Source organism: Opisthorchis viverrini (assembly GCF_000715545.1).
Source record: "Opisthorchis viverrini unplaced genomic scaffold opera_v5_7, whole genome shotgun sequence".
Taxonomy (NCBI): domain Eukaryota; kingdom Metazoa; phylum Platyhelminthes; class Trematoda; order Opisthorchiida; family Opisthorchiidae; genus Opisthorchis; species Opisthorchis viverrini.
The window spans coordinates 2,644,027-2,660,026 of record NW_008751663.1 but is presented as its reverse complement, the minus strand read 5'-3'; the positions used below and the strand labels follow the sequence as shown (position 1 = coordinate 2,660,026).

The 16,000-nt window shown below is 44.3% G+C and overlaps 2 protein-coding genes across 2 annotated transcripts; both read left to right on the top strand.

Moving 5' to 3' along the window:
• Positions 1 to 862: 862 nt before the first annotated feature.
• On the top strand, positions 863 to 6,012 carry T265_00730 (hypothetical protein; the record flags this gene model as incomplete). Its single annotated transcript, XM_009164579.1, has 2 exons — positions 863 to 884; positions 3,073 to 6,012. The coding sequence occupies one exon, from the start codon at positions 3,091 to 3,093 to the stop codon at positions 6,010 to 6,012; it is 2,922 nt and encodes a 973-aa protein (XP_009162843.1).
• Positions 6,013 to 9,346: 3,334 nt separating this feature from the next.
• On the top strand, positions 9,347 to 9,730 carry T265_00729 (hypothetical protein; the record flags this gene model as incomplete). The annotated part of the gene is made up of 1 exon (XM_009164578.1): positions 9,347 to 9,730. The coding sequence occupies one exon, from the start codon at positions 9,347 to 9,349 to the stop codon at positions 9,728 to 9,730; it is 384 nt and encodes a 127-aa protein (XP_009162842.1).
• Between the last annotated feature and the right edge of the window lie 6,270 nt (positions 9,731 to 16,000).

The following is a 16,000-nucleotide window of genomic DNA, read 5'->3' as shown; positions in this document are numbered from 1 at the left end:
CGCGATCGATGAATATGCCTCTAACGAACTCACAGTAACTCGCAAGTAAAATCGAAGCATGAGAAGGAATTCGAATGAATTCTGTCTTACATTGTAGTCGCTCTGTATTCCGTGTCCTATCGATGTCTTGTGACCGATTTTACATATGAACTTGCACAGGAAGAGCTACCATCATGGACAGATCAAGCTGTTTTATCGACAAGGGCATTTCCATATAGGCAGGGTAATTCGGACAACCCGTGAAAAAAAAAACGATCAGCCGATATTGCCGAAATCCACGCGGTTTCACAGGCCAAGTTCACAGCACTAGATGAACAGTTGATCAGCGCAGTGATTCAATAGCAACAGAGAGCGCAGGTGCCTTTAGCCAGCAGTGTATGCATTTATTCAATGTGGTTTTTTCGACAGGTGGTGCTCAAGTGCTACAAGTCTTTAAATAAACGTGTCTTGTATGGCCTTTAGTTGAAAGAGCAAGATAATGGGCGTGCGAAATCTTGTTGGTGACTTATGCTTTGTATTTAACACTTCCATTAGCTAGTCCCTGATTGCTTCGCTAAATTTACCGTGTGCAGATTATTCGGTCATAGTTGTTTTGTACCTTACTCAAAACTTCATTCATATAGGACCTGCTTCAGTCCTACCAGTATTTAGCGAATGGCGATCATCTTGACAGCTTGAAGATGCAAAGATTTATCTGGAGATCTCAGACAAAACGGTTAGCTGAGGTTCATCAGCATTTTTGGAACTGTTCCCAAGCTAAAGTCACCAGTCAATTGAAACGGGATAAAAGTTCATTTTCGGAATATGAGCCTTGAAGGTAGAGCCTTAGTTACCCACATTCACTGCAAGATCATCAGTTATGGCGAAGGAATGGCTATCACAAGGTAACCGTAGGTCATGATGCCACCCAACACCACTCCGTGTATTGATGTTTATTTATTTATTTATTTATTAATTTACTCATTTATATTACCATATAAGCGGATGACAACAGTCCCACTTGAGACCGCTTCTTGAGGTATACACAGGGACCAACCTCTACGTAGGCCGACTTATATTAGCCTTCCTTAGCCAAGACCTCAAGTTCCAACTGGAACCAAAGATTGCCTAGTGAGCTACCTTCACCCAAAAATGTCAGTCGTGAACATGCAATCAAGATTGGACAGACTGACTGAGAATACCAGTGAAGTGCGACATTCCATCATTCTCTGACTGCTATTGTGAATTTGTTTTCCACCTGAGTGCATATTATGAAACGTTTCACAAAATCGGTATCAAAGACTGTGGTAATGATTTGTAAGCGCACTAAAATGTTCCATGCTTTCTGACCCAGGAAGTTAGGTTAGTTCATAATCCCGATTAGTATCATTTGCTGAGCTATTGTGAATAGTTAAATCTAAACAACGAGCACATTTTACACACATCAAGTTTTGCACAATCGTCATATATCCCTATTTCACCTTTCATATGAGGACCATTTCGTCCCGGTCCCAAGAACCTTAACACTGGATTGGTGAGTAAAGTGCATTCTTTAGGTATGCTTTTCATGCAAATACTAATCGATTATTCGGTGACGCAAGCGTCGAAGAACGCCAAGAGATAGATAACTTAGGCTAGGTTGATTCAATTCTAGGAACCGACCGTTTATTTCTTCAGCATACACCTGGAATGAGAAAATTTAATATTTATACTGTTGAACAGAACTCAAATACAGGGATGTGACAGTGGACCAATATGCTATTTTAGCAAAGCAGCCACTTTATCGTCGTTTATCTTAGTTATATGAAGATAAATCTACGCTTGACCAACAAAGAGTAAAAGTCGCACATTAACTATCTAATAGACACCAGTGTTCTCACTGGCATTTAAGCTGTCACGGTTTGAACTATCCCCGAAATAGGAATCTGGATTCGAAGACAGCACTCCGATAATTTCCACTACTTGGAGCTTATCCGCTTACTCTCCGTCAATCTTGTGGTCACTCTGTCATTCCACGGCAAAACTCCTACCAAATGAAACTTCCCAGTAACTTATGAGGTTCAGTGAAGCTCTAACCCATCCAGTTTAAACCCAAGTAGCTGTCGTCCGGTCCTAGTGGAACTTGAGGGTAAAAATACGAAGGTCAGATCTAGCATTTCTACACGGTGTGGAAGAATACGGTTGGAACGATGAATATTCGAAGAATAGGTAAAACCGATGAGGGCTGAATCAGACTAACAACGGATGAATAATTCCCGGACCTTGAGAATCCGCATTAAAATGCAGGTAAACCGGACAGTTCTCTTCACATCTTTAGCAGAGGCAGCTGTGAAAGCAGGGGCACTGTTCCAGTCATTATCGACATGCTTCCTAATTGTTGGTGGCACAGTGAGCAACCGATGATATTTGGCGATAGCGGTCTGGGCCACAGAAATAAGTACTTATTTTGAGGAGTCAAATGTTCCAATATATCTGCCACTGATATGTTGCACCTCTGGCTCCTCGCTGTCCACCACTATTCATCTAGTTTCCACTAAATATATTGCCTTCCTGCTGCACGATGATCGTAAAGCATAAACACTGTACCTCTGCTTCCCCAAAACCACGTGAAAAACATTGGAAAGCAGCATAATGGTGGAACACACTTCTGATAAGATTGCTGATAATTTTTCTACAAACTAAGGCCCGTTGAGCCCTTTTTGGGCTTCATCGGCCAGATACAGTCCCAGAGTTACGGATGAAACCCGAAGCCAATTAATCCGGTCGAGGGACTCCCAAATTGCGTTCGGGAAACTTATGTTTATTATGCTTATACGCCAATTTCTCGAATGTCGTGCCGACTGAAACATGGGAGCTTCGCGCTGCATATCCATCTGATGGTCCTAAGCGAGATCTTCATCTATGGTGCATTTGCGAACCCCGTCAGAATCAAGCTTATTTGTAAGTGTGTGTGGTTCGGTAGTGGCAACCCACCGCCTAAGTGTATTCTGAAGCAAGCTACCCTGTTGCATTCGTTGACTTACTGTCCCAGAAATTTTGAACAATTCCCAAATGAAAATGTTCCTTTTATGTTTTTTCTGCCCCTCATCAAAGATTTCGGTTTCCAGTGAGATGTCCAGCGACTACACCGGAGGTTTATTCCAACATGTACCATTCCAAGGAATGCTGTGGATTCGGGAAGTGATCAGGACTGGCCTCTATCAGCCTCAAATTCAAGCAATGTTTGTCATCCTCGGAATAAGCGTTTTCGGATTGTGTTACCCAATAGCGCGGCTAATTCTTCTTGCAACCTACCGAAAATTAACGCACGCAAAACATAACCTCCAAAGAACTGAAACTCTGACAGGTGACTCAGCCGAACTTCCACTTGACCCGCCTTCAGATGGCAGAAGCGCAAAGTTGGTTGAAGAAAACGCAGTCAGTATTGTGTTGGCAATGACTACAACTCATCCGCGGCTTTCCAACACATTTTCTGAAGATGAGCACACTTTGATGGAGGATGGTAAGGAATATTTGCATGGCGGACAAATGATTGGATCGTTGCCAAACACACAACCGAAAGCCTTCAAACCACCGCGTTCGCATCCAAACACCATTGTCGATCGTGGGTATAAAAGGCGTATCCCGATATTATATGTAGTATCGGTTCTGTTTGCAGCCTGTTTCACTGCGCACCTTGTCAGCCTGATTATGGCTATTCGCAATGAGCAGAATATTTCAGAAACACTTGACCAGATTCCCATACTTGCTCACTCCTTATCCGTCAGTGTAGGTCAGTTTGGGAATTTTGCCATAGACGTTGCATTCAATCTGACTGAGAGACACATTACAAGCGATACTGATCAGGCAAACAAAGGCAGCCACTTGCGTCCCTTGGTGAAGGGCGTGCAGGACCTTGCCGCTGAGGCGTTGGCTTGCCTTATACAACAATGTCATGCTGAAAATTTAACACAACCTCTTTTGTGGTCGAGTAATGCCTTTGACAGGAAAGGCCATCTGGGAAATGCCCTTTTGACGGACTTTGATCTCATTATCGCGGACCTTGTCGCTGAGGCGTTGGCTTGCCTTACACAACAATGTCATGCTGAAAATTCAACACAAACTCTTTTGTGGTCGAGTAATGCCTCTGACACGAAAGGCAGTCTGGCAACAGCCCTTTTGACGGACTTTGATCTCATTATCCGACGACTCATAAACTTGAACAACGCAGCACTCACTATGACCGACGACTTCATCCACAATGTCACAAGGGATTGGTATTCTTTTCAAAAGGCATTGTTGGCCTTAACTTCTACCAACGTCGAATTGTCAGTCTACTACAACCGGTCACAAAATTCTCGATTGGGATACCCACTGTTCACACAAACCCGAACAGTCATCTGTGATTATCTGACCGTAGAACATCTGAACGAGTTTTCCGACTGCAACGACGTGACACAATTCTTGGATCGAATGTTTGATTTTGTGGAAAACGTTCAGTTTATGCTCCCCCAAAAACGGTTGGGTACCGCCGTACAGTTTACAACCATTCCTCGCGCACTGGGTATTGAACAGTTGGTGGCGAAATTGTTGCCTGCTGCCACAGATATTCCAGGCAGAGGCGTATTATTCTTACTAAACACGTTTCTTCGACCGGAGATTGAGCGCCTAAGGGCGCAAATGACTGGCATATTTCTATCATTGCCAACCGATGAGATGCTGGTTCAGATGGCCAGGTGTAAACGACTATTTACTAGTTTTTTTGTTGTTTTATTTGCATTTCTTGTCACTAGCAGTGTACTGTTAGCTATCTTATTTTTTATTGCACTGCTGCAAAAATTCCAAAAGCGCCCAAAACAAAGGAAAACTGAACCAGACTTACTCAAAAAAGCGGTGGTAATCAATTCTCTTGGTATCGGTACAGTGAACAGATCAAAGTTTTGGAACCATTGTACTCATAGCCTCATTCCACTTTTTGTATGTCTGATCGTCAGTTTTTGTATGCTTGCTGCTGTGATAGGGGCGGCTCTGAGCTTCGTGTCTGGACTTGTTCATTCTGAATTCTGCGTCTACCTGTTTGAAGGTCCTGCTCAAACGAAGGCTGACCTCGTTTTAACTGAACGGCTGAGCGCATTCTCCAGAACAATTCAACCAGTGAACGACATCATTAGCATTGAGCATTTGAATCCACGATTTCCTTACCCCACACTGCGAACTCTAGATTCGGAATACCGGCATGGACAAACCCCGCTGCTACAAAGACTACACATGACACCCCTCTTGAACTTCACAGCTTTATTGCATTCTCAATGGTTTACAACAAAGCTGCATCAACTATGGGAAAGCGACGTACGACAAAAACTACTGGCGACGGACTTCACTGTGCATATCCCCAAAATCTCCCTCATTTCCATATTTAACCAGGCCAAGGAATCAATGAACCTGGAGAATTCATTCGACGCGCTAGAAGTGGGTACCGTGCAAGATTATCTAAACGAGCCAGGTCCTTTCTATTTTCACACATTAGCGCGTGTTCTCGACAAAATCGGTACAGAAAGAGCCGTCAAACTATCCCAGAGTTATGCCATGCTTGGGCAAGCTCAGGCTGCCTATGCGAGGAAATATCATGTGGTGAATCATACACTGAGTATCATTGAAGCCAACAAAGAAATCATTGCTCCGTTAGCTCTTCTGATCAAAAATGTTTCGATAGCATTAGATCATTTGAACGCAATGCAGAGCATGCAAATTGTTACAATGCTTGACCAGATTATCACCGTTGGTTGGCCAAGAATTTTGCCCAAGATTGATGAACATATGATTCCCTTTCTAGAAGGTTTACTCAATGATCTCATTCCGTTTCCCGGACTTCGTACCATTTATCATCAAGCTTTGTCGCCGTTATGTCCAGATCCAGTGCATTTGAGAAAGACATCGCAAGTTGCTGTAACATCTATAAACCCAGAACTAGGACAATTAGGATTCAGTTTGTTTGTAAGTTCTATCTTACTTGTGATTGGTATCTTGTTCTACTGGTACTTGTGGTGTGACTAGATATTAGTTTCCAGGGATGTGCTTTACGGAATTTCTTTTGCTCCTTTTTCTTTTGCTGTCCTTCCATTTATATTGATCTAACTCTCTGAGACTACTTCTCATCTTCCGACAAGTTCAATGTAATCTTGCGACCTGTTCAGTCTGGGATATTGCGTTTGCTGCGTTACTTTCCATTGGGGCACCAGAGTGGAGCATTCGCTTTTCGGATAAGTTGAATCCATGTACTGGAAAGTGTGTTAGCATTTTGTTACAAAATCGATGGGAAAGCGTAGTGAGGATATATTTGGTCGCGGCCAATCCGTGATACCGTTGCTAGACAAACGCTCAATGGCTGTGCACAGTAAATTACTGACTCAGGCGGATTATCCGCCCAAACTGTTTAGCATTTTATTTGGAGTAGATACCCACTGCATAAGATTTAGTGGGTTGTGTTGCTTCTGTTAAATACAAGTGCCCAAACCAATCATTCATCGACGCATTTGCTAGGTATCCGGACTGCAGAACTCTGCTATGCCTCCAGGTACTCTAGGGCACACCTAGATACAGGTAGACACCTGTGGGCCTACATGTATGGTAGACTCTATATGTGCCAGTCCACCTTCCTCAGGTCCCTCAGGCAGACACGATTCGATGCGTGTGCACTGCGATCCCTCAACATGTGGTCCCAATGTATTGCACATATTTCTGGAAGTCGGTGATTTCTAAGAACAAATAATTTCTTTTTTTCGGAACCCGAGTTTCACGAATAGTACATCCACAGATTTTAGATAGTTCAAGAACAGTCGAGATCGTCCCGCCTGATAACCAATTTGCAATGAGTGTGAACGTGGGCTGCATAGGGGAGTAAATGCCAGGCTTCTATAGAGAGTTTAAAATTTCACAAAGCTGAACGGAAGAAAGTTTAGTTTTGGGCACCGATCGTGAGTAGCAAGGTCTTCTTCCGGGACAGTCTAATCTCGGCATGTGAGCATTCGGCACCTATCCTTGCATAATCCGCTACAACAGGACTGAGAGTTTTGCAATTTCTCACAAGTAACTTTGGAAAAATGATTGGCCCAGGACCGAGTATAACGCCCTTGAGGAAAACACAGAGCGCTTTTCTTCAAATTAGAAAGGGCAACTTCTGTTCCCATACGAGAAGTGAGTACAGGTAGCATCTCAGCCAACCAACTGGGTGATTTTGCATTTCCTGGACAGTTAAAACGAATTGATACAGCTTGCGTGCCTTCAACCAATCAAGTTAAACAACACCCTTTTCCATTGATTTTGTCCAGTCGTCACAGGCTATCCACAAACCTCTTAGGCAGTATTCACCAGGTGTATGTGAGGAAACACCACAAAACACATAGAGGCCTAGCAAGTAGTTTACGATAACCGACCAAACAACTTCGACAGAAAAAGGTTTAACACAAGACGGTAGTGTTTAGCATGACTAGATTCCCCTCAACATTGTAAAAGTGGAATATAATCCCCTGCTTCCTCATGGTCGGAATCACGTTAACAGTACCCACAAATCATCAACTGGCAGTGGTAGGACCCTGTGGGTCCTGCATTCTATTCCAGGCACATTATGTTGCTTCAGCGAAAGTAACTTTCTGCACCTTATCCTAACTGAATACCCCTTACTGATTTCTAAATGGTGAACACCTTGTGTGATAACCTTACGTAATTTGGTGACTAAAGATTAGGACGCGTTGGTTCTACCGGCTGGACTTACGTTCACCGCTATTTGTAACGACCTAAGCGTCTTACTCGGTGTTTGTCATTCGGCGCACACAATAACACGCTGATAAAATTTTTTGTTTGTCTGCAGGGTTCGCGCTCTGTGTTTAAGGGTTGGTGCAGTAATACCAAGATGTATATACTGCTACCGGGATAAGTTGTTTGCTCACGTCAGCATTATTTCCAGACTCGCTATCGCTTTTGCCATACAACCATGATTTATTTGAAAGCCTCAATGTGAAGAAAAAAGGGAAATTCTACGGGGAAGTCATAGAGATAACTTAGTACAAGCGTTCCGAGATGCCTACACCCCCAGACATTCGGTCAGATAACCTGGATGGAATAGGCAGCAAGAACGCCATTGGTATCTATTAGCAGCCACAGCACCCTTAACCTTGCGCAGTGGGGTTTGCGCGATCTCCGTTCTGGAAGGCGAGTAGCACCAACAGCACCAGAACATTTCATTACCTGCTTCATACACCTCTGACAGGTGAAGGGTTGGCCATCACTCCGCTTCTACCACTCTGAATTGGACACGGTAATTAGCATTTTCTTCGGCAAACTATGGTTCGACATACTCACTGCATGATCTAACCAAAGCTGTCTCTGGTTTTGAAAATATTCTTCAATGAAAGTTTTCGTTCCACAACCGAAAACTCCCTTTCTAACTGCCTCGTAGTTCATTAATTCACTATATTTATTTTGACATTGCAGCCCAGCTGCTATGCCAGATGAAGGAGGCATGAGGGCTGGGATACTGCCAGGTTGTCTAAGCCTAAACAATGCTGAGTGTGGTTTCGAACCTTCCGGTCCGTTCGCTAGCGCCTTACCTAATGACCTCCCTCGAGCCAAACCTCTCATCAACCTGACCATGAAAGCAAACAGTGCTCACTACAACCAATTGTCGCAGTCTATATTACCGAACTTCGATGCTCCTGCTCTCAATCAAGTTGGCAGAGAAATTTCCACGTCAGCCTCAGTCTCTCACCAAAGGGACGCAATGGCTGCAAAGAGGATTTCACGATAGCGGGCAACAGTAATTTGCTGACACAAAAATACTTCTGTTGGTTTTTCGAAAAGGCTCCGTCAGTGTATAAAAAAAGTTGAAAACCCGCTGCACAGTTGTAGCGTGTCGGAGTAATCATGCGCAACGTGTGATATTCGTTTGGTCTCATCTCACAAACAGCGGGCATGCCCTTGTTCGTTGAACCGGGTTTACAAATCTAGAACATCTTGCAACGAAAATAGGACTCACCTGGATAGTTGCACCCAAACATGTGCAGTGCTCGAATAGACAAGACATTGCTGTTTGACAGATATTTCACACAACTGAATCGAACGTAGAACCTGGTGGTGAAGCGTCGGCTCCTGCATTCAAGTATTAGCCGGATGGTCTGTAGTTCCTCAGGATCCAGTCGACGATTGAGGTCAAACCACATGAATGCTTCCACACCTAGAAACTTGTGGTTGTGCATCATAATAAACCTGGTTTTTCAAGAAGAAGAGCTTTGCTGAGTCCGACGAGGAGGATGGGGACTTGCATTGGAAACGGTAATTCACTAGACGGAGACATGAGAATAAACGGAAGTTCCTTGTGTCTCTTAACCCCTGGATGGATGATGCATTTGCTGTTCCCATTACCTCAGAAGAGGATGATAACCGCCCAGACTACTGTTACACAGGGTGCGCTCCGGTAACTAAGGATGAAGAAGTCACTTCACAAGAGGACAATCATCGGTCAGTCTGCGGTTCTTTAAGGTGCGCTCCAATATCAATGGATAACAAGCATTCATCAGAAGACTACAGTGCTCATTCTCATTGCGGGTTTTTGGGGTGCGCTCCACTAACCACCTGTGAGCAGGCCGTTCCACCCACCATGGGTGCAGGGTTCTATGGTGGGTCCTTATACCCGTCAGTGGAAGTGACGCATATGGGTATTATCCACTTTCAGACAGTTTCTACACAGTGTCTAAGGTTCGACAAGTTACTAGGCTAGAAAAGGCGTTTCGAAACCTGGTTCAACGGCTTTTCAATTCGTGTGTATGCTATACGACGTGAGTTAGTTCGGACGGTCACTCGTGGGCTGCATCATACCAACTCAGAACTTTGTCCAGCAATACCCACCTACAAGGCAGTTTTCTCAGTTTACGTATTGGTGTTTGCCATCACCTGCTGGGTCCATGTCTATATGCTAGGCTGATTATGGGGCCGCATCTATGCGCGACAGCCCGATCCACTGAAGAGTGATGGACCCCTATACTCGTAACCCTACGCGTAACTGCTAGCCCCGCGTCTATGTGCAGCGCTGATAATGCGACCGCACCTATGCACAGTAACGTAATCCAGTGGCCAAAGAGAATCTTCCTTACCCTTAACTATACGCGATACCCCTTAACTTTGCTCGTACTCTGACTGCAACACTATGATCATGCCTGACGGTACGCTACCCACTATTTGGAAATAAAAATTATTATTAATGCTTTGGTGGACGCCAGGCCAGTATCTATGGGAACCGATCGAAATGAGTCCTCAACCATACGTGATAGCCTAATCTGACGGCCTATCATACTCACTGCTGTACTCGACGTCGCCTTACCTGGCTACATATCGTACCTGCTGGGTCTGTGTCCATGTGCGGCGTTGATTAACCGGTAACTCAATCCAGCCGAATCTGTCGTACTTGTAACTGTACGCGTTATCACTTATCTATGCTACTCATGATGAACACCTGGGCAGTATTCATGCGGCCAATGGCGACCTTTCATATCCACGCGTCGTCTGCTTGCCAACCTCATACCTAAAAAATACATTAGCACATTTAACAAACCATCTTTTTATTTATTGGTTGCACCTGTACAAACATAATGTGTGGTCAATCTACCCCTCAGCTTTTTACTCGACAGGGTTTGTGAAAAAAATGTATAATCAATTACTACTCGTACATATCTTCCACGACATCATTTAGAACACATAATTGAACAAATAATTAGTATCTAATAATTCTCTTTGTCCAAGATTACCGGTCAATGTCCGCGCTGAACCAGGAGACTCACTGTTATAAAAGAAAACTCACCACCCCAATGGGCGATAACGACGGAGCCTTCTGTACACCAATAGCTCGATTCGGCAACCATATTTATTATTGTGCGCAGCGAAGTTAAAGCTAAAGAGGGGTGTGTACTTGTAAGCCGTAAGACCAAGTGATGTAGACTTGAGCCGTGGGATCCCGGGGCCAAAAACAAGCATCCATGATGCATCCGTGACCAAGATATAGTGAGAGAACGGGTGCTGGGTGTCAAATCAGCTCGTTTAGAGCACGAAATCGCAACTTCACTCGATTTCCGCTCTCTGATGGCGATACAATGCAACTTAATAAAATGGAAAACTCGATCATCCTCATCAAAACTCGTGACCATCACGTGCTCAACGACTTTAGCAACCCAACCAACAAGGAGTACCCTCATGGGCTATAATCAAAAAATAACACTTCGAATGCATATAAAACGATGTACCACATCATCTCTCCCACGGGATCGAAAAAATACCTGATATCTTATGCAAGTTTTGTTCTACTTCTTAGGATTCCCTCGGCCAACCAAAAATACACCCCTCCTCACAGAATTGCACATCCAAGCCCAATCACCTCAAAAATGGCATCCGTCACAGGGCGGTCCAGAAACCGAAGTATTTCGGTGCAGTGATGGCATGGCACTTTTATGCCCAGTTTGATAGCACACCCGCAAATATGCCCTTTCTTCTCTTCACCATCCTCTTGTCCTATCACCCACTTGTTCCATTATCTGCAACCAAAAACCAACGCACGCTTTATTCCAACTAATCTTATAGTCATGCCTGACGGTAGGCCAACCACATGTTGGGGATGAACATCGTTATGATAACGTGATAATTTGTGGGTACAACGTGCACACCCATCGACAGAATGAATTTGGTCAGTTCATCCAAAAACACCCTCTTCTTTTTCATCCCCTTTGAAGATGAGAACGACGTCTGCATACTCCATATCGACGAGATTTTTGCGAGGTATTTGAAAACTGGGTCCAGAATACCTTGTACCATATGTTTCATTATCTCGTCGTTCACGAGGTTAAGTGGAAATGGAGAGAGGGCGATCTCGACGGACACAACTTTGTGTACGGAAGCTTTTGGAGCTCCCATATATTTCCATAAAATGTCCGCCCTTTCTGCACCTCCTGTCCAGGATGATGCAAAAGACTACACGGCTGGCAGCTCTCATTTCAACTGCATGCCCTCTCCACAAAATATACTCCTTCCGCATGATGAGCCTCATACTCCACCTTCTTCAATGGAAGATGATGCCGGTTTGAGCTTGCCCTGGTTATGGCATACATACTGAGCGATCACTTTATGAACCGAAGTTTCCGTTGATAAAAGAGGGAAAGATGCTACGATACTCCTCAAATACACGTGATGTGACGCCTCAGAGGCAACTGGTTTTGCAAAGCTCCACGCATTTCTCAAGGCCGTAACAGCTCGATCCTGAAGTCAACTAATCGTATAAACAGGCAATAACACCAGATATCTCCTATCTCATGTCTCCGCAATTTCCAAGCTACCTGGGGTGCGCACAATCTAGCCAATGCACGTCCTTCATATTCACATATGTCCTTACCAGTTCGAATCAACCGCACACCTATTATCCGCACGTAAATGTCAATTACCGTTCTCGAAATCGCGCAGTATCGCCTCATTGAAGTAGTCAGGAATAGTGACGGCTTCTGACTGTTTGTTATTCTAACTCATCACACTCACTCACACTTGTTGCTATTGTGAGCCCCAATGTGGAGATTGCTGCCTTACTGCCTCATTTGAATGGTGGCAATGAACCAATGTGAATCCACGATAGATCGAAGAACATCCTTAATACAGTGGCAACCACAAACGGCTCATCCAAGATATTCATGTACGGGGATGTCCATGAACCGAAGTACGGCGTCGCGATGACGGTACCACGACCATCATACTCAGTCTGATGGCTTGCACGTAGGTCACTATTTCTCTATTTCCCAGACGGGCTTGTTAGCCGGAAGACCGTTTCAGCCCGTTTAATTTGTGCAAGGACTTGAAAGCAGTGGCCATTTTATTGTGCTCTCTGCTTGTTCTGCCCCCAAACCTGATAGTTCAACCAATGACACTTGGCGGCCCGGTATATCAGTGAAGATTGAAGCTTGCCTAATGCCAGATATAACGTATGCTGACCATCATGAAAAATGAAAATATACTAGCTGTGACGAATGCCTTTGCTTCAGAGGACGCTAGCCGTAAAATGATTTTTCATATCCAGGTCACGAATGCCCGCTCCAATTTGAGTTTGCGAGGACGTAATGAGCGTGATTATTGTGTAAGTCGTATTGAGATTATTCCCAAATCCATTGTGTAAGAAAATACGCGAAGAAACGAGCGTTTTCATAAAATTTCCTACCGTTTTTACAGAGACAATTCTCCAACCCACCAGCGGCCAATAAAGTACGAATTCCGTGCGCACAGTGGACTCCCAGTTAGTTTGAACAATTTCGTATAAAACTGCGGACGAGTGATGAGACGTAAGGTGCCAGAATAATCATCAACGGATGCTAAAACATGATGTTAAAAATTTTCTCTTTCGAGCCACAGTTTCAGAGGAATTTTGGGTGTGCTTCTAGGATGCGGTGTCCGCAGCCGCATGGAAGCCCTAAAGGCTAGAATAAATATCACCAACTGCTAAGACGCTATGCTAGAGTTAACGTTGTTCAAAACACTATTTCAGAGAAAGTTGCGGTGTGCGTCCAATTTTCCGTATCCCTATTAAATCAGTTGAAACTTCCCTCTGCTTGGAAGGAAGCGGTTGTCACGCCACTCAACAAAACTGGTGACCAAATATCGCCTGACAGCTACAGGCCTATAAGCCTCACTAGCGTGCCGTGCATTGTGATGGAACGCATTCTGAAGTGACCTATCCTAGATCATCCTTACTTCCGGCAGCCTGATATCTCTAGCTTAACACGGATTTCTCCCAAACCGCTCTTGCGTGACAAACATGCTTGTGTTTATGGACAGCCAAGGACGAGGGACTCATATCGAATGCCATATTTTTCGACTTCTCGAAAGCATTTGATAGGGTCCCACACGTCCCGCTGCTCCACAAACTAGAGTCTTAGGGGATTCAAGGGAAAATCCTTCGCTGAATCAAGGCATTCCTATCATACAGATCATTCCGATTGAGAATAGGCTCGACCTACTCTTCTCCAGCGCCGGTCTCCAATGGAGTTCCTCAAGGCTCTGTCCGGGGGACCATTCCTTTTTCTGATCTATGTCAACGACCTTCCGGATATTCTTGCAAGTCCATGTCTACTTTTGGCGGAGTTCCAATGATAGTGCCCTCCAAATGGATGTATACGCTGCAAAGCAGTGGTCGTTGGACTGGCACCTTCCTCTGAATGATGAAAAGTGCGTCCATATGGTACTCAGCGAATGCCTTTGTTATGCATGGTGAGAAAGGACCGGAAAACATCATGCGGATGGATGCTAAAATGGATTCGGGCATTTGAACCTCCTCAAACTTGTCCCTCTCACTACACTATGTGAAAACGGCCCAAAAATTCATTCGCCATTCAACGGATGATCCGACGCACCTTCACCCGTATTACTCGCATGGACTTCCAAATACTCTATGGGGCCTACGCCAGACCGCTCCTGGAGTACGCCAACTAAGTTGTCTACTTACTCGCATGGACTTCCAAATACTCTATGGGGCCAATGTCAGACCCCTCCTGGAATGCGCCTTTTCCCTGGAGTACCGTCGCCTCTGAGAGGACCTAGTTCTTGCTTATGCCCTGTTTGAACAAGGCTTGGCAAACAGGTTTTTCACCGTTGACCCAGCAAACACACGGCGGGGACATGGTGAGAAGATTTTCAGGCTCAGAGCGCACATAATCATCAGGCAAATTCTTTCTCATTTTGGGTAGTAGCTGCGTAGAATGACCTTCCTCCGACATTCGTCCACGCTCCTTCTAGAGCCCAGCTTAAAGCACTGTTGGACATTTATTTATGTGAGTCCTCGCGCTGGCAATCATACAGCCCCGTGCTGAAAACATAAAGAGCAGTGCTACATCCTTTTTTCACTTGTGCCTTTCAGGTGAACCACAGCCACTGACCGGCAAGAGCAAAACTGACCAGGGAAACTTGGGCAAATGCCCCGATCCTGTGCATCAATCTGCGAATCCGTGAACTCAATGGTTACGAATTGGTGTTAGAGCATACATAGCTGATGCTCTACGCGCCCTCTTTAAATGTCGGATAAGATTTCGCGTGTCGGAATGCTCATCCAGTACATAGATTCGACAGGACAACTTAAATCTATGAAATCAGCACTGATAAAGCAGTTTCGAACCGAGGTACTCCTCTATTTTCTCCATACATTACCACAGAAACTTCCTACCTGTGTCGTTGATGTACATGTTTCTGTACACGAAATATTACATAGAAATGGTGAGATTCAAGTAACAGCATTTTTAAATAGCAGTGTCCATGGGAATGGCCGTGTTGAAAAGTTTCCACGAATTTGAAAACGACATACGAGAGGTAAGGAATCAGGCAAAGTGCAATTTTCAGCTACAAAATCAGGTTTATAATTTCGTTTTAAGGGAGACACCAATATTCATTTTAGCCACTATAACAGCACATATATAATGGATACTGAAAAGTACTATTTCCAAAACCCTTCGATTTCTCGTTTTAATGAACTATGAGGAGTTCGTGAAATTCTCCATAAAAACGAAAGAGAATTAACCTTATGTAGGTGTATGGGCAATGTGGCGGTGTTTTTGTATGTTCGTCGTGGTTATTGCACAATGTTTTCCACTATGTGATCTCCAATCAATTTCGCGGTTTCCACATGTACACGATGCGAGTCTTTCGGGTACAGGTTGGTGCTACCTAAATCGCCATCAAGCGACAGTGTGTAACTTCAGTCATAAATAAGGTATTTATTGTGCGGGTGCAGTTTGTATGGAAGTAGACAATGGAAAACTCTTTGCGAGGTTGTGATAGCAGCTCGTAGCGGACAAGGACCTAAGTATGCGTGTTCAATAAAATATACAATCAAAATATCAGATTAGAAACAACAAATGGCAATAAGAAATGAACAAGTGAATGGAACAGACTCACTAAATTGGGGGTCCAATAATCCCACTACACGAAATGCCGTGCAGTAATCGTATTCGGCGGCGAAGAATATATCCAGAGTAAG